Consider the following 22,805-nt stretch of genomic DNA (forward strand, 5'->3'; position numbering starts at 1 on the left):
AGTACTACTCTGCCTTTTGAAGAGGTGCCGGCAGGATGGGCACTGGAGGCCCTTCTGGCCCCCACAGACCCAACAGCGGAGTCCCTAATAGGGCCCGAGCCTAACAGCGTGCGCAGTCACTCTACAACGGGTTCCTTCTCCCTCTTTAACCCAACGGCCGAGACAGGACGGCACCGGACCCAGTGGGCAAGTGCGCAACTAGCGACCTGGGCCCTGTCCACGGGGCACAACTTGCCTTCGCTTCTCACCTCCCTCACCCCTCCCTCCCTCCCTCCCGTGAGGTTTCCTGTTCAAAGATGGAGTGCAGTATAACAGGACCGCTTTGGGGTATAAGTTTTCCTCCCCTTTAACGTTACGTCATAAACAGGAGCAAATATTTGGCCATGTTCTAGAAGGAGGGAGGGGCACAGGAATTTATGTCTGGTCACAGGGGCGCTCGTGTTGTGGGAGGAAGGCGTGGCACGGGGGGTCCGTCCAGTGGATAAATGCGCACACGCACGTGAGAATTTGGGGGTGGAGGGCCAGCCCGGCAGACTCCTGTGCCCTTCAGGTATGACAGGTGCCGTCCCTTGGGGGAAGGAGGGCTGGAGCCAAGGGCTGTGGAGGCAAACGGACTGGAACGGACAAGGTCCACGGGGGGATGAGGGCTACCTTCTGACACTGAACACACTGCACGGCGTACTGTTTCTCATAGCAGGGCACGCAGAAGTTCTGGCTGTCTTTCGAGATGAAGCTCCTAGTGCCGATGGGCTGCCGGCAGCGGCGGCAGATGAAGCAGGTCTCGTGCCAGCTGCTGTCCTGGTACTCCATCTTGCGGGTACCTGTCACGAGAGTCGACGAGAAGCGGCAAAGGGCAGAGCCGGTGACAAGCCTGGCCCGGAGGCCCCGCGGTCCGCGTCGAGAACCTGCCCTCTGCTAGTTTTGTCACTACAGCAAGTCATGTTAGCCCTCAAAGGCTCGCCTCGGAACGGGCCCATTTTGGAGAGGGCAGGGACTCGGGCTTTTTGGGTTCGCGGCTGTACACCCAGCTCCCAGGACAGTTTCTGTGCGTGCTCGGTATGTATTTGTCTGGCAGGGTGGTTATGAACATGAAGTGGAAAAAGTATCTGTCTCTGTCTCTCAGTATTGCAAAACAGAAAGAGAATCCTGGCAGAGCTCAGACCAGTCCTGACGGAGTGGGAGCTCCAGAGCACCAACGGCCTGTCAACGAACATCCTTCTGTTTGGCAATGGGATGGAATTCGGTGGGGCGTCCATGAACCTAGAGCCTCAAGCCTGAGTCTGAGAGGAGCCTCCGCGGCGCTCACTTTATGTGACCCGCCGTGGAAACCAAGCTGTGATGTGTCTTAGGCCTACCATTAAAAGTGGTATCTGAGTGCTGTCATTAAAAGCTACATGTAGGGCGCCTGGGTGGCTCAGTTGGTTAAGCGACTGCCTTCAGCTCAGGTCATGATCCCAGGGTCCTGGGATCGAGTCCCGCATCGGGCTCCCTGCTCTGCGGGGAGCCTGCTTCTCCCTCTCCCACTCCCCCTGCTTGTGTTCCCTCTCTCGCTGTGTCTCTCTCTGTCAAATAAATAAATAAAATCTTTAAAAAAAAAAAAATAAAATAAAAAAAAAATAAAAGCTACATGTAGGGGCACCTGGGTGGCTCAGTCGGTTAAGCGTCTGCCTTCAGCTCAGGTCCTGATCCCAGGGTCCTAAAATCGAGCCCGGGGTCGGGCTCCCTGCTCAGCAGTCTGCTTCTCCCTTTCCCTCTGCGCCTCTCCCCCTCTCCCCTGCTCATGCTCTCTCTCTCAAATAAATAAAATCTTTAAAAAAAACCCAAACAAAAACACATGTTCCTCAAGTAGATCAAGAAGTCCTAGAGAGCGGAAATGCTGTCTGGTTCGCCCCCCACCCCCCACCACCAGGCTGGAGTCACAGTATTCAGTATCTGTTGATGTTTTCCCATACTTTTCCAAGAGCATAAAAGTATGTGTATTTACAGAAAGAGATGGTTCAAGACAGATGGATATGCAAACTCCCTTTGCATGCAGCCCAAGGTAAGTTTGGGGGGGGTGGGAAAGAAGGGTAAGGAGTGAATAAAAGGAAAGTGCTCCCAATACTTGAGCTAGCTCCGGGCCGGGCACACTGCCTGAGACCTGCTCGTGGTCTGCACTACCCCGAGTTACAATTGGGGTTTTCCTGGAGCATAGCCACCCCTGTTCCCTCACTCCAAATGTCTACGGCTGCTTTCACAACTACAATGGCAGCAACGAGTCGTTGAGACAGAAACCGTGACCTTCGAGTCCCCAAATATTTGTCTGGTTCTTTCTGGAACCATGTTAGCCAACTGTGGGCTCACTGAAAATCTGGGACTGAGGCCTGAAGGACGCAGCGGTTAGATGTCCCAGTGGGATGAGGGCAGGGGGAGTTAGGCGGTGAGCTGGAGCGCCGTCTTTGAACCAGGGTGGCAGCTGACAGCCAAATGCGGGCATCTAGAAACTCGCCTTTAGCTTAAGTCCAAAAAGATCATAGGGTCAACATGACAGGCTAAGGGCTGCATTTTGGCTGCTTGCAAGGTTGACAAAGAAATGTCCACCTCTCGAGAAATTAGGATATGTGCAGAGAATCGTCGCAAGATTATTTTATTCGCTGTCACTTTCGGGTCACTTTCGCAGCTTCCTGTGTTTCCAAGCCAGGACATTTGGGCACCACCTCCCACAGAGTATGTACAATACTCAGGGTGTGTGTCGGTGCTGGAAGCTGGGGAGGTGATGTGTGGGGGGCATTCATGGTGGGTCACATAATGATCTTCAAAGCTGTGGAGTCCAGTCGTGGGGTGATGAACCCTGATACAAGGAGAATTACACTGAGCAACAGAATTTCAGGTAAAAAGTGGAAGAATTGTGATCTAAATCTGGAATGATTTTCTTTGTCTCCAGGGGTTTATCTTCCCACATGTATTTTTGCCACTTGCTCTTTTAATCTCTGACCTTCCCCTGATAAAGCAGCTCAAAAACCAAAGGATCTTGTCAATGAACACGGGGCAGCCCTGTGCTCACTAGAGACGGCAAGCAAGACCGCGTGAGTGCATTCCCGGCGTGGTGGGGAATACGGTCTTCTATCAACACCAGTCCCAGACAATTGTCTCCTCTCTAGTCGGGAACCCGGCAGCGGGCACTTGCAGCCCTGAGGGGTGGTGGGTGCACATCTGGGAGGCACTGCACATCTGGGAGGCACGGCTCCCAGCAGCCTCCAGGGCCTGCAGAGGTTATCGTACAACACTACCAGCAGGGGGCAGCAGAGCGCGCAGCTTCTTCCGCGCCTGGGCGTACAGGGTCCTGACAAGGGGTGTCTTTCTGATTCAGACAGACAAGTGAGGAAGCAGCAACAGGGGTGAAGGGTTAGTTCCCGTGAGCCTGCTCTGAGGAAGTAGTGCACCTGCAAGAAGCCTCTGCGAACAGAGGCTCAGCGTGTGGTAGCTGAGAAGCCGGGGGCCCTAGCCCTGTGGCTTGTGGCAGGCTCTGGTTTCCTGACTACTTCTGGGGACTTCTGTCAGGTCTGGGGCCGGTGGGCGAGTTTGTCAGTTTGCACAAGCCTCCTGTTTTGTATACCTAAGTTCACTGCCACAGCCAAGCCGATGACCGGCACCCCCATTCATCCATTCATCGTGATTTCGTGGTTGCACTTTTGTGTGTGTGTGTGGCAGTTTTAAGTTATTAGTTTTTAAAATCAGTACTTTTAAATGGAAACAGCTTGCCCAAAAATCTGTCACAGAATTTCGAGACCCATTAAAACAAAAGTTTAATGAGGAAAAAAAAAAAAAATTCAGACCAAAGAAAGGCAGTAGTGCTAGGATTTAGCACTTCTTCTTTTTCTTTTCTTTTCCTTTCCATTCTTTTCTTTCCCATCCCTTCCTTCTCCATTTCCCCCCTCCCCTCCCTTCTTCCCCCCTCCACCCTCCTCTCTCTCTCTCTCTGTCTTAATCTGTCTCACCAGGCTTCTTCTAGACACTCTGCCTTGGGCACTGAGCCCATGTCCTCTGCCAGAAGTGCCCTTTTGGGACTTCTGCATCGGGTGAAACCCAGCTCATCCTTCAAGCCTGCTCAAATGTGACCTCCCCGGGGTCCCTTCCCGATGCTGCCCTGGGCCTGCGCCTCCATCATGGTGGGTATGAGCCAGGCTTCCCTAGGGAGGGCTCAGTGAGGGGCGGTGACAGGTGACAAGTCCAAGCCAGAAAACAGGAAGGCTGAAACCCCAACCTGTCAGTTTCTAGGTTTTCCCTGAGAACTGCTGGTTCAGGGAAGGAGCGCCACAGTGAGGGGGAAGCCGGGACAGACACTACGGTGGGAAAATGACATTTGCAGGGCTGCTTTTGAATTTAAAGTGACTCAGACTGGCAGGGGGCGGGGTGGCCAAGGCTCCCTCAGCTGCAAGTGGCTATGCTCACGCGGCTACTGCGCAGCAAAGAGGGAGGCCCCCCCCCGCCTGCGCAGCCTGCTGGCCCCGCGTCCAAGGCACTTGGACTACACCAAGCTGTTGAACTGGACATGATGCCAACACTGCTGTTCTGTCGTCCTTCTAGGGAGGCTGTAGCACCCCATTCCGTGAAGTTTGTCTTGTGTGTCCCGTTACTCCACCTTCTGAATTCACCACCATCCATACCCGCCAGCTCCTGGTCCACCTTCTCTCACCTAGTTGAGAAGGCAGATTGAAGCTCTAGACCAGAGCACTGGACAAGGTCCTAATCCTGGCCGGGCCACTGACTGTAGCAAGGGGCCCGCCGCCGAAACTTCTGGTCTCTTCGCCGCTGAGACAAGACAGGTGAACTTTAAGGTCATTTAAGCGTAAAACTGTCAGTGCTCTTAGAATTTTCGTGGTGTGTGGTTTGGCTGCTTCTCATTACAAGTGCCTGAGCTGGGCAGGGGGCGGGGTGGGGGGCGCTCTATCTACTATCTATCTACTGTTTGCACTATCCAAACAGTAAACTCGCTCAGCTGTCTGAAGGGCCCGCAGCCGGGCCCGCAGGTGCCAGGTATATGTGTGACCTCCCCCTGCACCCCAGAGCTCTAGCGTGGCGGGAGCCTGTCCCCACTTGGTCCTCCAGGTCTGCTGAGGAGGGCAGGGGGATGCAGACGGGCCGGCAGGAGTTCCTTGCAAAAGGTCAGAGCACTGCTGAGGGGGAGCAAACGAGCAAGCAAGCAAAACCAAACAAAAGGCAGTGAGCAAGAAGAAAGTGGGCCCCAAGAGCCCGCTGTAGGGGAGCAGGGGTCTCTGGCAGCCTGGGACCCAGGGAAGTGTGGAAGGGGATGGAGAGAGTCGGCTATGAGGCAGAACGGAAACTCCCTTGGGCTCTTGTCATGAAAACTCAGTAAAGATTTAATTTGCTTTTAATTAATTTCGTGGTTCTCACTGTGTCGGGACCACTCTGTCTCCGTGGGTGACTCCCTGCGGCACAGGACCAGGGGTCAGCCCGGCTTTCCGCGGGCTTTGGTTCTAATTTCATGGCCCCCACGCTGGGCCCTTGTCCCCCATCTGCAATGCTGACGCAACTCTGTAAGAGGCCTTGGTCTGGGGGTTTTGTTCCTTGTAATAGCGCGGAGTCAGCTATCTTCAAGATGTATTAAGCAGCGAAATGTAGCAGCAGTAAGAAGTCATCTTCCTGAAGGCCTTATTATGTCCTTGCCTTTTTAAAACGTATTCTTTCTTATCCAATACAGCTCCCTAAAATAACACTTCCCATACGTCAGTCTCTCGCTCAAAAACTCTTCAGTATCTCTTCACTGCCAAAAACAAAGCAAACCAAAAATAAAAGGAAAACTCCGGGCTACGGCAAAGCACTCTTCCACTAAAGGGTCTGGCTCTAAATGACCATGGGAGCCCTAATTCCCATCACACTTCAGCATGAACCCAGGAGCTTTTGTGTTTGCTTCTATTTATTAAAGTACAGACCTCAACTCCTTTTTTTCCTTAATTTAATTTTTTTAAAGCTTTATTAATTTCAGAGAGAGAGCACACATGTGTGCACAGGGAGGGGCAGAGGGAGAGAGAAAGAGAAACTCCAGCAGATTTTTCGTTGAGCTTGGAGCCTGGCGCAGGGCTCAACCCCACGACCCTGAGACCATGACCTGAGCCCAAACCAAGAATCGGACGCTAAACCAACTGCACCACCCAGGTGCCCCTGATTTTATTTTTTTAGAGAGAGAGAGAGTGTGCACACGTGCACGCGTGGGGGAGGGGCGGAGGGCGAGGGAGACAGAGAATCTCAAGCAGGCTCCATGCCCAGTGTGGAGCCCCACATGGGGCTCGATCTCACCACCCTGAGATCATGACCTGAGCCCAAATCCAGAGTCAGATGCTCAATCCACTGAGCCACTCAGGTGCCCCCACACCTCAGCTCCTTTAAAACTACACTTGAACGCTTCACATACTTGATATCCCTTTAAAAAACCTCAACCAATACACCAAACCTCAAGTCCTTAAGTGATTGTTGTTGAAACGAATTAAGCTTGTGAATATGACGATCTTAAGATACCCTGAACATCACAACAGGTGATAAATTAAGGAAATTCCCATTGGAAATCACAAGCCTCAATCACGTGCACTTTAATTTACTCTTCAGACCACTTTTTTAAACCTTCACAGCTACTTCATCAGATTGAACACATTATTACTGTGCGTTAGATTTCTTCCTATGTCTGCCCTTAACTCTAAAACTCCCTGGGATGAAAGATGCTTCCCCGCTGCCTCCTCAGCGGCTGTTTTGAAGGTGAGCACCCTCCCGGGCGATGTGGGGCGCATCGGCCAGCTGGCCGGGGCTTCTCGGCATCTGGAAGGCGGGCCTGACTGGCGCCCCTCCTGCCACCCTGAGCCTGATTTGGGAGAAGCTCTGCCAGCACCCGCCGACGGGGGCCTCAGGGCCGCATCTCCAAGGCCTCACAGCAGGCTGCGTCCCAGCCACGTGACTGGGTGCCAGGGGCCTGGCCACTGCTTCATGCTTCACTCCTGGTGATTCCTTTCCTTGCCCTCATTTCTGGATGTGCCTAGCAAGACTTTTTTGAATGCCGTATTTAAAAAGTCTATATACTTTTGTTCATTCAGTGTTTTAAAATAAGAGCTTCCTCTCTCCCACAAAAGAGAACAAGCCAACTTCGCCCAAGAAACAAGGGACACCGTCCCATCCTCCCCATACCAGCAAGTCACCTTATTACTCGTCTTAACACTTGACCCAGCTGTGATCAAGTCTGAGTCTGGTGAAAATGAATGTCTGTCTAGACCACGGAGTCCAGGAGGACAGGGGACGGGGTGTGCTCTCCCCTCACGACTCCTTAACCCCCCGGCTCCCAGCCCAGCACCGGGCGCACAGCGGGCACAATGCCCGTTTGTTGAAAGAGCCCATCGAGCACGGATTCAGCAAGTGGAAGGGAAGAAAAGCGCAAGCGTGCTCTGCAGCACCACGGGGGCAGGGCGCGTCCTGACCTGGCATGATGGTCTTCTTGCATTCCTGGCACTTGGACGAGTACTCGTGGGAGTAGCAGCCCGTGCACAGCAGCTGGTCCTCCTTGGCAGCGAAGGGCTTGTCCACCAGCGAGCTCTTGCACCGCGAGCAGTGGAAACAGGCCTCATGCCAGTGCCGGTCCTTGTAGGACAAGTCCTGCAGACTCAGAGCATGTGACACAGTGAGTGGGTCAGGGCGGGGGTCGCGGCTGCTGTGCCTGACCCACAGCCCAGGGGAGTCCTACACACCCCGGGGCAGACAGGGAGCAGAGTGCGGCCCAGGGCCTGTGGGCGTGCCTGGACCCTGACCTTGCTGGTGAAAGGAGGAGGGCTGGGCTGCTTTCCTCCGGCTGCATTTTGGAGCGACCATTTAGATGGGGGGGGGGGGGGGGGGGGGGTGTGTGTGTGTGTGTGTGTGTGTGTGTGTGTGAGAAAGAGATGTTTTCCGAAAACACATGGGTTTCCCTTAGATGTGACCTGTAAGGAAGAGGAACACAGAACATGCAACTCGTTACTGCTTCTCGTTGGCAAATGGTGAGAGAGAAACAGAGCACATGGCTCAGAGCACAGGGCACTTCAGAGAGGACAGGGACAGGGCTCTGGTTTCAGCTGGAGGGAAGGGGTCAGGAGAGACTTCTGGTGTGGACGGCCCCTGGACAGCAGGGAGGTGGGCAGAGGGGGCCGGAGAGGGACTTTTCAGGCAGAGAAAGAGCATGAGCACAGCAAGGGTGTGAGAGAGAGGGGTCCCTGGCAGAGGTGTGGTCAGGCGGGAGGGACAGCCCAGGGCCCGGCGGGGGAATCCAAGTCCAGGCTGGGGCGGGAGGGAGGAGGTTAAGATGATCCTGAAGGCAGCAGAGAGGGGACGAACTATTGAAATGGGAGGGATAAAAATCACCCGGCCAGACTGGTTATTTTAATGACAAATGAAACAAAGTATAAACTGTGAGAATTTGAGTTAGCGACTATATAGGCAAACTCATCATAAACTGTGAAGCTCGTGTTTTTCAGGAAGAAATCATTATTTTTCTCTTTCTGGGACACCAACCATGATACTCATTGCCAGGCTGTGAGTTCAGGCACTGCGCAGCCCTGCAAGGTAAGTATTATTACGGAAGCTCAGTAACACGCCCACAGTCACACCCGGGCACGCACGTAGCTGAGCCAAGCAAGGTTCAAGTTCATGTCCCTCAGATTCAGAAGCTACCTGCAGTGAGCCATTCCAGGTAAACTCCTGGTCGAGCCTGCGTTACTCTTTGCTTTCAAAAACTGTACCCTTGACGAGATCTGTACATATCCACTGAAAACATTCAGAAGTAATGCCACACTTTGTATGTAAATGAATGCAGCTCAGCACTGTCTTTGTTGAGACTTTGAATAAAGTCAAACAAGCCATTAAAGTCCTATCAGATAAGAACGGGAGTCAGCCTCATTTAAGAAGAGTTGGGAGTTTTTGATCATGATCAGTGTGATAATGGAATCAGAATAAATGCATTTAACATTTTTTTTTTGTTACGGAAAACAGTATTGGCAGTTCCTCAAAAACTTAAAAATCGGATTACCATATGACCCAGCAATGCCACATCTGGATATATGCATAAAGAATCAAAAGCAGGAATTTGTACACCTGTATCCATAGCAGCATTATCCACTGGCACCAAAAAAAGTGGAAGCAACCCAAGTGTCCATCAACGGATGCATGGATAAGAAAAATGTGGTATGGGGCTCCTGGATGGCTCAGTCACTAAGCGTCTGCCTTCGGCTCAGGTCATGATCCCAGGGTCCTGGAATTGAGTCCCGCGTCAGAGTCCCTGCTCAGCAGGAAGCCTGCTTCTCCCTCTCCCACTCGCCCTGCTTGTGTTCCCTCTCTCTCTGTCAAATAAATAAAATATTAAAAAAAAGAAAGAAAGAAAAATGTGGTACTTACACACGAGGGAATATTATGCAGCCTCAAAAAGGCAAGGAAATTCTGACACGTGCTACAACGTGCAGGAGCCCTGAGGACATTACGCTCAGTGAAATGAGCCAGATGCAAAGGGACGAATACTGTATGAGTCCACTTGGACGAGGTACCTAGTAGTCCAATGCAGAGACAGGAAGTAGAGTGGTGGGAGCCAGAGGCTGGGGGAGGGGGGCGGGGAGTTAGTCTTTCCTGGGGACAGAGTTTCAAATTTTGCAAGATGAAGAGTCTGGGAGGTTGGCCGCACAGCAGTGTGAATGCGTGTGGTGCTACTGACCTGCACTCTTCTAAAGGGCACAGATGGTATATTTTAGCTTATGCGTATTTCAGCGCAACTAAAAAACTAGGTTTTGACTATTACACAGCAGGTGGAAAAGCCTTTGCAGATGTTAGGTGGGTGCCCTCTGTGCAGACCAGACACCTCAGCAGGACTGACCCTGTGGAAAAGCTGCAAGCGTTTTCCGTGCTCCGTGACTCGCCCACCGCCTGGCTGAGAAGAGAAGCCCAGGGAGGGCTTGAGGGCCGAGGGGAGGCCCTCTCAGGCCCCGCACTGCGTGTGGGCTCTGCCCAGGACACATCGGCATCGACAGACAGGCTACACAGCGTGTTAGTGAGACAAGAAGGAAAGGAAATACGGGTTCAAGGAAACTTGCCTCCCAGGCTGATCTTCAAAAAACGGAGGGAGAAACTTCTACGGGTGACATCGTGACAGCAAAGCCACCAGATGTCCCCACGGCCTCCACCCCGCTTAGCGAGGCCCCAGATGGGAGGAAAGAATGGCGGAGTGGTCGCCGTGCATGGACAGCCGTGGAAAAGCTCGTTTCAATGTTCCCATGGGTTGGAAGCACTGCAGACACCCATTCTTCCTCCAGTGAACCTGAGAGCACGGCAGCTACGGGTTCAGCTGATGTGCTGGCAGTCACGACACTAGAACGTGCTCCTCCCTGCTCGGGGTACCAGCCGCGTGGCTCACTAGACCTCAGGCACCAACGTGAGCCTTCCGGACCTTCCGAAGCCCAGCGCCCAGCCCGTCACACCTCTGCGCCGCGGCCCACGCAGGGCCTGGCCTTGGCAGGCCCTTCCCCTGGTCTCCGACTGGCAGAACCCCACCCAGCTGTAAGGCCCAGCCCGCATGCCACCTGCTCTGTGAGCTGCCCCGGCCGGAGGGGGGTCATGCCCGCCCCCAGCGAGCCCGCTGCGGCCACGCGCCTGTGTCAACAGCTTTTTCAAAATCCTGCATGGAAAGCCTTATCCAACTCATTCCGCTATCAGGTTTCCCTGTAATTCTCTTTCTTGGGCTCCCAGCTTGTGCTCTCTTTGGAAGTCGGAGTTAAGCTAATAAATTCATGTCCCAGCTTCCTCTTGGACTCACTTCTTAAGAAAGCCCACAATAGAGAGGAAGCGAGAAAAGACTTTATGGCAAGAGGACAGCAACTAAACCCTGCCGGTTCGGCTTTCTGAGGGCATGCTGAGGCTTCTGGCCAAGACGACATTCTCCTCTGCGTCTCGGCGTGGGGCAGGATTTTAGGCACAGGAGCCCCCGGAGCTGAGAGGTGGGCTGGCAACTACCCACCCAAAGGCCCCGAGGCTGTTACAGCAGACCACACCCGCGTGCCTGGCCCCGAGCTTCACGTCACGCTGAATCCTTCTCCTAAAGTCTTGGTACCTAGAGGCCCTTCTCCTTTCTTACGTGCACAGCTCCAGAGAGATGGTTAGTTTTCGTTCTTAGGACCAACTAGTCCATCTAGCTTAATTCTGTTATGTATCCAGTACACCAAGGACATAATTTCAATGCTGGAGGTACAAGGTTAAGAAGTATAGACTCACTGACGTTGAAGAACCTCAAAATGTCCTTGAAACATCGTAGTTTTAAAGTCCTCTAGAGAGAGTGAAGGAGAAGGAAAGAGAGAGAGAAAGAAAGGATAGATCTTTTACACATCCCAGAAAACATATCAAGGCTAATTTTGTGCTCATGGAAATGTCATAAATTGCAGTAAAATGTTGATAAACAATGTAAGATTAGGCCCGAACACTTCCTTTCAGATCTCATTATTTTTCCACTTCAGAAACATTCCTAATATGGGAAGCCCTTGTTGCCTGGCTCCGAACTTGCCCTGAGACTCCAGCTGAGCCAGGGGGACGAGGAGGTGGCTGGCGGGACCCTCGAGCCCTCGGCTAGCTGAAGATGGGCCCCCCCGGGGGGCGGGCAGCAGGGTCGCTTGGACTGAGGCTGGTGCTGGGGCCACCCCTCCTGGGCTGGGGAAAGTTCAGACGCGGATTTCCCAAGCCCACCCCTCCTCAAATCCCCGCGATTTCACTTGATAAATAGATGCTCAGAGCCCTTCACGCTCCGTACTTTGAACAGATACCCAATGCTTTGAGACTGCCAGGGTATCATGTTTTCAATGGCATGTTCCTTCAAATACTTAAGAACAAAGGTCCCGAAGAAGGATGATGGCAGAAAAGACAACACGCGCTCTGTGGAGCCCCGTCTCAGGTGTCCCAAACGTGGTAACTCACTTAATTACCGCGACAGTTGCGAGGCAGGCCACCCTGGTTCCAGACATGGAAACAGAGGCTTATAGGCGACATAAAGGTCTCCACGCCTCAGCTGACAGAAGGTGGACCCAGGCACGTGTGGCTCGAGGCCCACGTTGGCAGGGGGAGGTATCGCTGCTGAGTGGTGTGCCCCTTTCGTTTTTCAGGGCCTTAGAAGCCCTTCCTGTGTGACCCACTTGGTCAGCCTCATTCCCAGCTCTGAGGATCCTGCTTCCTTCATTTCCCTCTAGAAAGAGATTTTTCTCTTACGGGAGGATGTCCAAATAAATAGACATATTTTCAGTGCTCGTTACAAACTCTGCGGACAAATTACATGGAAACTCTAAAAAGACAATTCACTCACTAAGCACTTAAAAAGCACCTCCACAAATAAAAAAGTGCGGGGTGCGGGAGTTGGACTGTGAGGACGTGTCTGGTACGTGTCTGGAATAGTAGCCTTTCCCACAACGGCCCAGAGGTGGGGCGGGGGGAGGCCTGCGTCTTGCTCGAGGGCAGGACGAACAGGTGTTTCTGATCGGACCTCATGCCTCCTACACCGGCTGTGGTCAGGAGACTTTTAGAAGTACAGCAGAGACAGCTGGATTTCACGTGGAGGGGTAAGAGCCTCTGCCTCCCCTTTCAGTCCCCTGGCTATTTTCAGTCCAAGGACCCCAGAGATTTTCTGATCCTTGAGAACTTTACAGACGTTCGCTGAGAAACTTACAGTTTGGTGGGTGGGCTTGTGCCAAACTGATTATCAATTCGATCTTTCCCACTTAATTACTCAGAAGCTGGAAAGTATGTTCTAGAAACACACGGAGCTAGCCATGCAGCCCAGAGTTTGTTCAAGTCCCTGATTTGTGAAGTGCACAGTACTAGCAGCTGTCTCGAGTTATGGGCCTCGCCTACATTTTCCTTAGTTTCTTGATTTTTTTTGAAGCCAAGAACATAAGTAGAACTATCCGAAAATATCTGTCATCGGGCCAAAAATTTTTTTTTCTAGTATCCACAGAGGTCCAAGAAAAATTTCAGGAACAGGGTAATGTTAGAGGAGCATGAAAGTTTATTTGCATTACCTGTTCTCACCTATTCCACTGGTCGTAAAATGAATAATTTCTCCCCTTTGAGAGCACAACATCTCCCCAGAGTAACTAAACAGAAATGGCAAATACAACTAAGTGCATAGAAACGTTTTCAAACCTATGTGAGCTAATTATCGAAACAGGTCCTGAAGTCCCAACTATATCACATAAAAGTCTCTCAGTACCCGCAAAATGAGCCTGATTCCACTGGTGTGCCAAGATTTTAAATCTATACACACTCACGTGTCCTTCAGAGGAGAAGCTGAGCAGGGCTCCTGGTGCCTCTATTTTAAGGCAAGGGAAGGGCCACCAGATCTGCCAGCTCAAGTGGCTCTATTGAGTGCCCCACCTGCCAGGACTTGGGGCTTTACTTCCTGAAATAACAGGAATGTTTTTCCTATCATTGCTTCCTCGCCAAAGTCAATGACATAATGACTTCTGACAGCGGAGCAAACCATTCCAAATATTCAAGAGCCCCAAAGAGCCAAGGCGAACTTCAAGGAAGCATCCCTTTTCCTTCCACAATGCAGAAAGCCACATGGCATAATTCCACGTATAGTAACACGTGAATCGGGGTTGAAAAGTTCAGCATGATTAACGCCTAGCTTTGCAGCAGTCTTGTTGATTTTGGCCCCGTTTGGGGGATTCTTGTTTATCTGCTCATCAAGTGTGTGCCGAAGGGTAACTAGTTTTAAGGGTCTTTGCACTAAATCGTATTGGAGAAATGAGAAGGGACTGCTCTTTTGTTTTTACTTTAGCCACCGGTCAAGGATGACTAGCCCCAAATATCCAAAACGTGTCCTCTAAACCAGGGTTGTTCTTTGTCCAAATATCTGAGCCTTTCACCTACTTAAGCCCATTCCAGGTTAAACTTTTATAAGAGATCATTTTTTTTCCCTCTGTCTCTTGGTTCTTCCTCAAACCAGACATTTTTATTGATGTTCCCACAATGCAAACTGACCTAGAGGGAGGGCAAAGCTCCCAGGGGGTGTGTGGAGGGAACGTGTTGCAGAAAGAATAGGGAAGTAGTCAGATGGAGTTTACGAGACCATTGGCTGCTATTCGGAATGCTTCGGCACAAACCACACAAAAACCCATGGTTTCTGGCTTGGGATCCACCTGCGGTAATAACCTCATCACGCTGGCACCTGTTTTATCTGCATTTCATAAAGGGGAAGATGGGCACAGAGGGGTCAAGTAATCAGCGCAAGCTCACACAGCCAGTGAGACAAAGAGCCAGGACTAGAACCGGGCAGTTTGGGGTCGGAGCATTTATGCCTGGCCTCAGAAATAAAGGAACAGGGACCAAGAGCCTTCCAAGAACCCACGAGGGACAGTGATACATACATGAGACAGCGCTAGAGACCGGACAGTATCTCGCTTTTTAGACAAGCCAGATCAGCCACTTTTTGCTCAGGGCAGCCCCACCTCCGCACGTTCTGAAGTTTACACAGGACTGCAGCTGCTCGGGTTCTTTTAGGCAGGCCTCCCTGATTCCGTGGCCAAAAGTTACGTGGCTGCAGCCTGGTTTCAAGTGGCCCAGGCTGCAGAGCCTTTGTCTCTGCCCGGGGCCAAGGCTGCCCTCTACACAGGATGGAAGTTATTCCCCAACTGTCACCAAATACCCAGCAGCAGAAACGGACGGTGTGGCCCTCCGCTTCCGGCCTTTCCTGGGAATGACGTGACAGAAGAAAGAAAACGTCACACCTGCGCACTGGCTGGGTCACAACCGCCCGATGCAGGCACGGCCTGACCCGTCGGGCAGCAGCTACGTACTGATGTTTGTGACCACGAGGAGAGTGGCAAAGCTCCCTGCAGAGTGCAAGGGAAGAGAGCGGCAAAGAGACACCAAGATGCCCCGAATCGCCTTGAAGTCCGTTCAGCTGGGGACTCCTTTGGAGCTCCCCAAGGGACCCCAGTGTGTACCAATTCTGTGGCTCCGAAGAGGGCAGCCCCTTAAAGTCTTATCAAGTGTGTCTTAGCAACTGGTTAGCAGGTGAAGATATCAGAGGTCTTAGCAACAGGGGCGGACTTCCAGGGGGACTTCTGGGTGGTCCAGGTTGGACTAAGATGTGCTGAGAAGCACGGGCCAGGGTCCTCAGCACTCAACCCCGGGCAGTCAGCACGAATGGCCTGCAGCCTCCTCTGAACCTGTTGTTGCCATCCACAGAGGGAAAGCTGGTCATCCCTTAGGCATGAGCCTTTCCCCTTGAAAAAGAAATGCTACCAATCCTGATCTTCTCCCACTGAGAAGAAGAAAGCCCCTAATGTTCCAATGAAGTCAGTGCTTTACCTGCCCATTTATCGGGGAATCCGTTCTGAGTCACTCACCCAGTATTTACTCAGGGGCACCTGCTACTCCTGAGTCAGCACAGGGCAAACAGGAGTGAGACGGCATTGCCCTCTAGAAAGCCACACCTTCACTGGGGAGGTGGTGGGGGTGGGGGTGGGGTGTTCGATCAGGACACCAATAGCCAGAACGTAAGAGGTGTGCTCAGGACACAGCGTGAACGTCCTGGAAATGCACTCACCAAGTGCTACGGAATTAGGAGTGGAGGGAGGAGGCTCCGAAAGGCTTCTTGGCCGGAGGGGAGAAGCCCATCAGAGACGGAATTAAATAGGCACTAAGGGTCAGAGCTTCGGCACAAACCACACAAAAACCCATGGTTTCTGGGGAGCATTGATGGATCCTGGAGTAGCGGGCGCTACCCGGGGGAGGCCCAGGGGTACCTTGCAGTCACAGCCGATGGGCTTCCCACACTCCTCGCAAGTGTTGGCATAGAGGGCCTCAAAGCACGCCACGCAGTAGGGGCTCTCCTCCCTCAGGATGTACTTCTTGCCAAAGAGAGATTCTTCACAATGGTGGCAGTCAAAGCGCTCGGTCATCGTGACGCCCGGCTCTTCAACAGCCTGTCGACAAGAAGAGAAAGAGCAGGTTCCTGTGAGCATCCTCGCGATGTCGTCCTGCTGTCTGTTGTCACCTTTAGCCAAGGGATGGGATCCCTTCTGGGTGAAGAACTGAAACTCACCCCCCCTTTTTTTAAGATTATTTATTTATTTATTTGAGAGAGAGAGAGAGAGAGAGAGCAGAGTGAGTGAGAACATGAGCTGGGGGGAGAGGCAGAGGGAGAGAGAGGGAGAGAAGCAGACTCCTCGCTGAGCAGGGAGCCTGATGCCGGGCTCCATCCCAGGACGCTGGGATCATGACCTGAGCCGAAGGCAGACGCTTAACGACTGAGCCACCCAGGTGCCCCTGAAACTCACCCTTTCAACAGTTGTGATTTTCAGCGATACTTACAAAAAAAAAAAAAATTAGCCTGGGGGCAGTTTGTTGTTTGAACGCATTTCACTTCCTTCAAAGTCCCCACTGTTGACCCCATCACAGAAGGCTACGTGGGCTCTGGATCCAGGGTGAGCCGGCATTAGAGCTCTCATCCTGGCAGGGCTGTGTGTCCGCTTCAAACACGAGATGCTGCCTTACATCGTCCCTTTCTCGCTGCCCCCAAAATAGACAGGCCGGGATAGAAACAATATGTTCATTTCTATAAAAAGATTTTCCACGAGCTCCCCTTTATGATGCATAAATTTGAAGAGTAAGAAACCACAGCGACCAGAGGGAGGGGGTGTCGGAGTTGGTAAACCTGAGAGGCCAAAAGAACATTCCCCTTGACCTTGATGTGACATTGGGAAGCCCAATCTGCCCTTGCACTAGAAAAACTGCCCTATGTCCCCGGGGGCGGATCACTTCTCCGCTATGAAAAGATTATCCTTCCGCTGCGCAGGTATTCAGATAGCAGGATAAAGGGGAAGCCTGGCTCCCAAGAACAGATTATCACGCAGTGGGGGACGCAGTGACCATGGTCAATGGCCCTCTAGAAAACACCTCAAGCCTTTCAGAGATGAAAAGGAATGCATCTCCGTGCCAGTCATCCTGCATTTTTTCCAGGGTGCGCACAGAGTGTGCAGGGATGGGGGTGGGGGTGGGGAATGAGGAGGGTGTGGAGGGAGGTGGGAGGAGCTTCTTGGCCTCAAGTGCTGTCCCCATACAAGCATGCTGGAAGTGCTGGAAAGAATGAGGCCGTGGGCGTGCTTGGTGGGCAGATGTGCCCCCGGGGTGTTAAAAACACGGATGCAGTCTTCTTCAGGAATATGTTCTCAAGTGGCAATATTTAATTTGCTAAAAGTGAAAAGTTTTACAAATTGTTCGCTAGGGAGACTGACTATGTAACTCTGAGCCATGTTTCGCGAACTCTAATTACACTTGGTTCGATGTTCAGTGCTTTCAAACCATTTAAGAGTGAAAATCCAGGATAGCCTGTAGTGTAAATAAAATATTGCTGCCTGGTTTATGATAACAGCAAATTTGATAGTGTTTATTAATTTTGTGCTCTTGTGTATACAAGGTTCTGAAAACGGTAAGCAAAGAAAGAAATACCTTCAAGCCTCTGTACTTGGTGATTTCTGTGTTTATAGAACAATTTTTTCCAAGAGTATTAAACATGCCCTGGACCCATGTGGCAGGATCTAGCCTTCTAAATTGCTCTTCCTGGAGTTAAAGAAAACACTGTCTGGACATTCTTGTGATAACATTACAAGATGAGGCTCTTGTGCATTTGAATTATTCTTCTGAAACCCACTGTATAAATATCCTTTGTACTCAGGCCATCTCGGGTTGCGGCAGTTATGTTGGCAGAAGATTCAGTGTTTTCCTGTAATTCCTTAGTTATTGGTCCTTGAAAGTGGCAATTGTTTATGTCATCACAATTGAGAGCTGTCTTTCCAACATATACATTTTTCCAATAAAGGCTGCCATTTATCTGTGGGGAACCAGACACTGATTGCCTGTTCTTCTCACAAGAATAAAAGAATAGTGATTTGAGAATTTGAAATACGAACAACAAAAGGAGACAGAGCTATAAAGTAGAATTACTTTATAAATTATAAAGTACAATTCCTGAGATTATCTACAACTACCTCGTTTTATGGATGGAGAAAGCAGGGCCCAAGAATATTAGTGAAAAAAAGAAGATCCACGTGAGCATTCCCAAAAAAAGCCATCTTTTTTGCAATCTAAGTCAAAAAGTGGTTCCGTGGGGGCTCAGACAAAGTACAGATCCTGCTAGGGGAGGGATACAGACTGTACCAGTCATCTCTTCAGAGACCATTTCTATGTTCTTGAGCCAGTGAAACAGGTGAATTTTTTCATCAACGTAATGATCACGATGTTGCTCGTGTACCTGGCGTCTATGTGCTTTCTACCTCCTAGTTCCACGGGACTGGGGCAGAAATAATCTACGGGAGTAAACTCGGAGAACAAGGAAGCCCCTGCATTGAGTCAAAGTATGACGGAGGCTCTCTGGGGACAAATGTCGTCAGCCCTGACGCCTCCTCCCTGCAGGACTAGTGCGGTGGCGGCCACCCGCCCAGAGGGGCTGAATGAGAGATTCTCCTGTCGGTGGAACTCTCTCCCATCTGGTTCCTTATCTTCTCTAAGAAGTCACTGCAATTCTAAGGATTGGGAGAGCACTTCTGTCAAACAAATGTGTTCAGGTGTAAAATGAGCACCCGTCACTGAGGAGGAACACGGCCGAATAACGCCTGATCTGAGAAGGTCCTCTTCAGGATTCCCAGAGAATTACCTGAAGCACAGATCCTGAGAGTCAAAGGAAGTAGACCAAAAGCTAAAATGAAAAACGAGGGCGCCTGGGTGGCTCAGATGGTTAAGCGTCTGCCTTTGGCTGAGGTCATGATCTCAGGGTCCTGGGATCGAGTCCCACATCGGGCTCCCTGCTCCTTGGGAGCCTGCTCCTCCCTCTCATGAATAAATAAATAAAATCTTTAAAAAAATAAATAAATAAAATAAAATGAAAAACGAAGGGCTTCCCTTCTGTCACAAAGTATTTAACACCAAGTCTTTCTTAAGTAGATGCTACCAATAGAATATTCTTTTTTTAAATGTGTGTATTTAAACTTATATTATCAATTTTAAGCTTCTTTTTAATGGGAAAAACATATCTATTGTCCTACATTAAAAGGTCCCCATGACTTTGCATTTTTTAGCCCTACAGAACCCCTGATTATTTATTCATTCCAGAAGCATCAGAGCTGGAATTGTCAGATGGTATGCAAAGTGCTAGTGATACAAAGATGAATACGATACAGGCCCTCCCTGAAGGGACTTGTAGTCTGGGAGGAAAACCGAAGTTGACCCTTGAAAAACCAACACCTGAGCCATCAAAAATCCACATACAACTTTTGGCTCCCCCAAAACCTAACTACTAATAGCCTACTGTTGACCGGAAGTCTTGCCAATAATACAAATAGTCGATGAACACATACTTGTATATTTTATGTATTATACACTGTATTCTTACAACAAAGTAAGCTAGAGAAAAGAAAATGTCATTTAGAAAATCACAAGGAAAAGAAAATACATTTACTATAGTGTACTATGTTTACTGGGAAAGAAATCTGTGTGTAAGTGGACCCGCGTGGCTCAAACCCCTGTTGCTCAAGGGTCAACAGTGTGTCAAACAGACTATAAAGCTCCACACTCAGGGCACTGACAGAGAGACACAGAGGGTCCTATGGGAAAGCAGGGCAGGCTCCCCAGAGATGTCTCCCTGCACTGGACAAGGATAAGCCAGGTGATACTGCGGGCCGGCGGGCAGATGGCAGAGGCGTAATGAAGAGCAGAGGACGATGAGCACAGGAAGCTGAGAAGGTAGTCAAAGAAAGGAGGGCCTGTACTCTCGACCGTGAACTTGGCTCTGCCCTGTAGACAATGGGTATCATCATGAGGCCCAGCTGAGATGCCACGTGGGGGTGAGGAAGACAAAATTCAAGGACAATGACTCTTTAAACATGTTTCCAGGGTATCGGGGTCTACTTCTGAGTCATTTCTTTAAATAAAAATAGGACATCTTGGATCTGTAAGGATTCTCTTTCAACCTGCTCCAGTACTATCGCCTCCCCCGTCTGAAGCTCCGCATCCTCCTGACAGGTTAGCACAGGGTCCTGTCCATCATGTGGGACCCAGAAGTGCTCCGAGAAGCGAGCCGCGGTGTGCAAGGAGGCACCTGAGCACGAGGCGTGGCTGCTGACTTGCTATTTCCTTGAACTGACTCCAAATGACTGTGTCCTGGAGTTCTCCTCCCTGAACTCCCTGCCTGGGGCTAACTCAGTCTCTGACGTCATTCCCCCTTTGGCTCTGAGCAAGTAGGATATTTGACAAAGCTGGCTAGTAGGGGACAGGGGTGGCTCCAGGCCCCCATAACTGCTCTGGGTGAGGTGAGCCCCGGGGCACCGAGGGCTGGGCTGCAGGCGGGGAGGCACTGGACTCTTTCTCAGGGTCGGGGTCTCCGGAGGGCCCTGGAGGGCCCGGCTTTGGGGCGGGTAGAAAAAGAAAGGTTCCCAGGGCCCTGGAGCAGTGACGCATAGGCTCACCTACCAACAACATTACTATTATTTTACGTCCCCAGGCTTATAAATGAGGGTTATTTTTATCTGTAGATTTAAAAACCGTGAAACAAAGTTCAAGCGGGGGGCGGGTGGGGTGGGGTGGGGAAGAGTCAGAGCTGGGCACACGGAAGAGAAGCAGAGAGAATGGGAGGGGGAAGGAGAGAGGAAGGAGAAGTAGAGGGATGGAAAGAGGCAGGAGAAAGAAAGGAGGGTAAAGAAGGTAGAAAGACACAAGAACGCTAGGAGCCAGAAGCTCATGCATTTTCTTTTCCTTTTTTTTTTTTTTTTTTACCGGATGTCTTGGGTATACAGGGAGGAGGCTGGCCAGCCCATAAGTGCGAGGTACCTGGCCTGTCCTTCCCAGAGGGAGGCCTGGTGGGCCCCAGGGGCTTGTCTAAAAAGGCCTGAGTTGCAAAAGAGGTCTCCCTTAAGCATTGTCTTCAAAGCTCCGTTCAGATACTGACTTTGATCTGACCCCAGAGATACCATTTTCCTCCTCCTCCTCCTCAAGACCCAAGTATTTCTCTCTATCAACCCTGCTTTACAAGCTGTTTTTAACGTAGTCCGTTCTTAAAAAGAAATCTGCAAATATTCCCAAATCCTTCCCACAACACGAGCAACAGCGTCGGTAAGTCAGTCTCTGCTGAAACCACATCCACCTTTAAATGACCCCGGTGGGAAATTCCATTGCTTATCAACAGTCAGGACTTTTTGGAGAGAATTCAGAAAATCAGCCCGCTGCATGTGGGCTCTTTTCAAAGAATGTATTTAAAAATGCAATATTTTCATGACACCATGAGACACCATGACCACCTGTGTCCCCCACTGAACCATAAGCACCGTGAAGGTAGGCATATTGCTGGGGTCTTGCCATCAGGTGATAAACACAGGGTCAGCCACTTGATAAATACTTGTGGAATGAATGGACAAATGGATGGGGAGTACAAACATGTGGGCAAAAATCAAGAATGAAAATGAGGAATGTTTTATGTGAACCATCCCCTTTGCATACCAAACCTGAAATGTAATGTGGTTTGGCATCTGACGCTCTTAAAATGTCTAATGTAACAGACCCCGAGCTTCATTCCTTCCGCTGTGTCTCTGGCCTCTTTTCCCCTTCCAGATAAACTGCTGCTTCCACAGTGGGTAGACTCTTTCTTATTGTGTTTGGACTCTACACCCCTGTGAACACACAGCTGCACCTCTAGGAGAGGCCTGGTCAGGTCAAGGAGCAAAAACCAGCCAGATGCTTCCAAGCATCTCTGTGAAGAATGTGCTAGATCCCCTGACACTCTCCAGATATCAAGGAAAGGCCCTGGATGTTCTGCAGGGACGCAGCTTGCCTATAAATCCAACATCCTCTGTCCAAGGGCTTGGGCTCTCACCCCTGCAACTGTAGCCGGAGAGTAGCCCACACACTTTGCTTTCCTGTGCACAGATGTGTGGACACACAAACAGGACTCACCTCTAACACTCTATTAGTCTAGCTAAACTGTTTCTTTTAAATAAAAATTCCAGTGAACGAAAGAGAGGTGCAAGTTCAAGGAGTTTGCTATTTTAAAGAATATAGGTATGTATTTAGAATCAATTTGAAATTGATTTTTTAAAATTTTATTTATTTGAGAGAGAGCGCGCGAGAGAGCATGAGTGGGGGAAGCAGCAGACGGAGAGGGAGAGGCAGACTCCCCACTGAGTAAGGAGCCCAACACGGGGCTCAATGATCCCAGGACCCTGAGATCATGACCTGAGCCTAAGGCAGACGCTTAACTGAGCCACCTAGACACCCTGAAATTGATTTTTAGATGCTTGGTAAGATGTAAGATTGACGAGGCCTACTACTATGTGATAAACGTCTGGATTAATTTAATGAGCCTTTACAGAGTATATGGGCAGGGGTCAGCGATGTTTTATAATTTGGTATAGAAACAGGTAACTTTCTAAAACTTAAAAAAAAAATCTTGATCTGTCTCTGATGGTTTTATGAAACATTCTGTGTTGAGGGGCCCCTGGGCGGCTCGGTCGATTGGGCGGCCCGCACTTGATTTCAGCTAAGGTCATGATCTCCAGGTCCTGGGATGGAGTCCCAGCGTCGTCGGGCTCTGTGCCCAGTGGGGAGTCTGCTCAGGGATTCTCTCTCTCCCTCTCCTTCTGTTCCCCACCCTGCTTGGGCTCCCCCCCTTTCTAAAATAAATAAATAAATCTTTAAATAAAAGGGAATGTTTTGTTTGAGACAATGCTTGACTAAGGTAAACCACTATCTTCCAGATTATCTTTGGAATACTGAATAAT

The 22,805-nt window shown here is 50.6% G+C and overlaps 1 protein-coding gene across 2 annotated transcripts in view; it reads right to left on the minus strand.

Moving 5' to 3' along the window:
- The window catches only part of FHL2 (four and a half LIM domains 2), a 33,292-nt gene that overhangs the window by 6,177 nt on the left and 4,310 nt on the right, over positions 1-22,805 (minus strand). Inside the window, exons 2-4 of one of the 2 annotated variants that reach the window (XM_021680328.2) lie at positions 15,786-15,965; positions 7,461-7,635; positions 652-821 (exon numbers count right to left, since the gene is read on the minus strand). In XM_021680328.2, coding sequence (XP_021536003.2) covers positions 652-821; positions 7,461-7,635; positions 15,786-15,941 — 501 coding nt within the window. In that variant the 5' untranslated portion in view covers positions 15,942-15,965. Of the gene's footprint in view, positions 1-651; positions 872-7,460; positions 7,636-15,785; positions 15,966-22,805 lie in introns of those variants that run through there. The other variant, XM_021680327.2, reaches the window with a different exon arrangement.

Source organism: Neomonachus schauinslandi, chromosome 10 (genome assembly GCF_002201575.2).
Source record: "Neomonachus schauinslandi chromosome 10, ASM220157v2, whole genome shotgun sequence".
In the NCBI taxonomy this organism is placed as follows: Eukaryota; Metazoa; Chordata; class Mammalia; order Carnivora; family Phocidae; genus Neomonachus; species Neomonachus schauinslandi.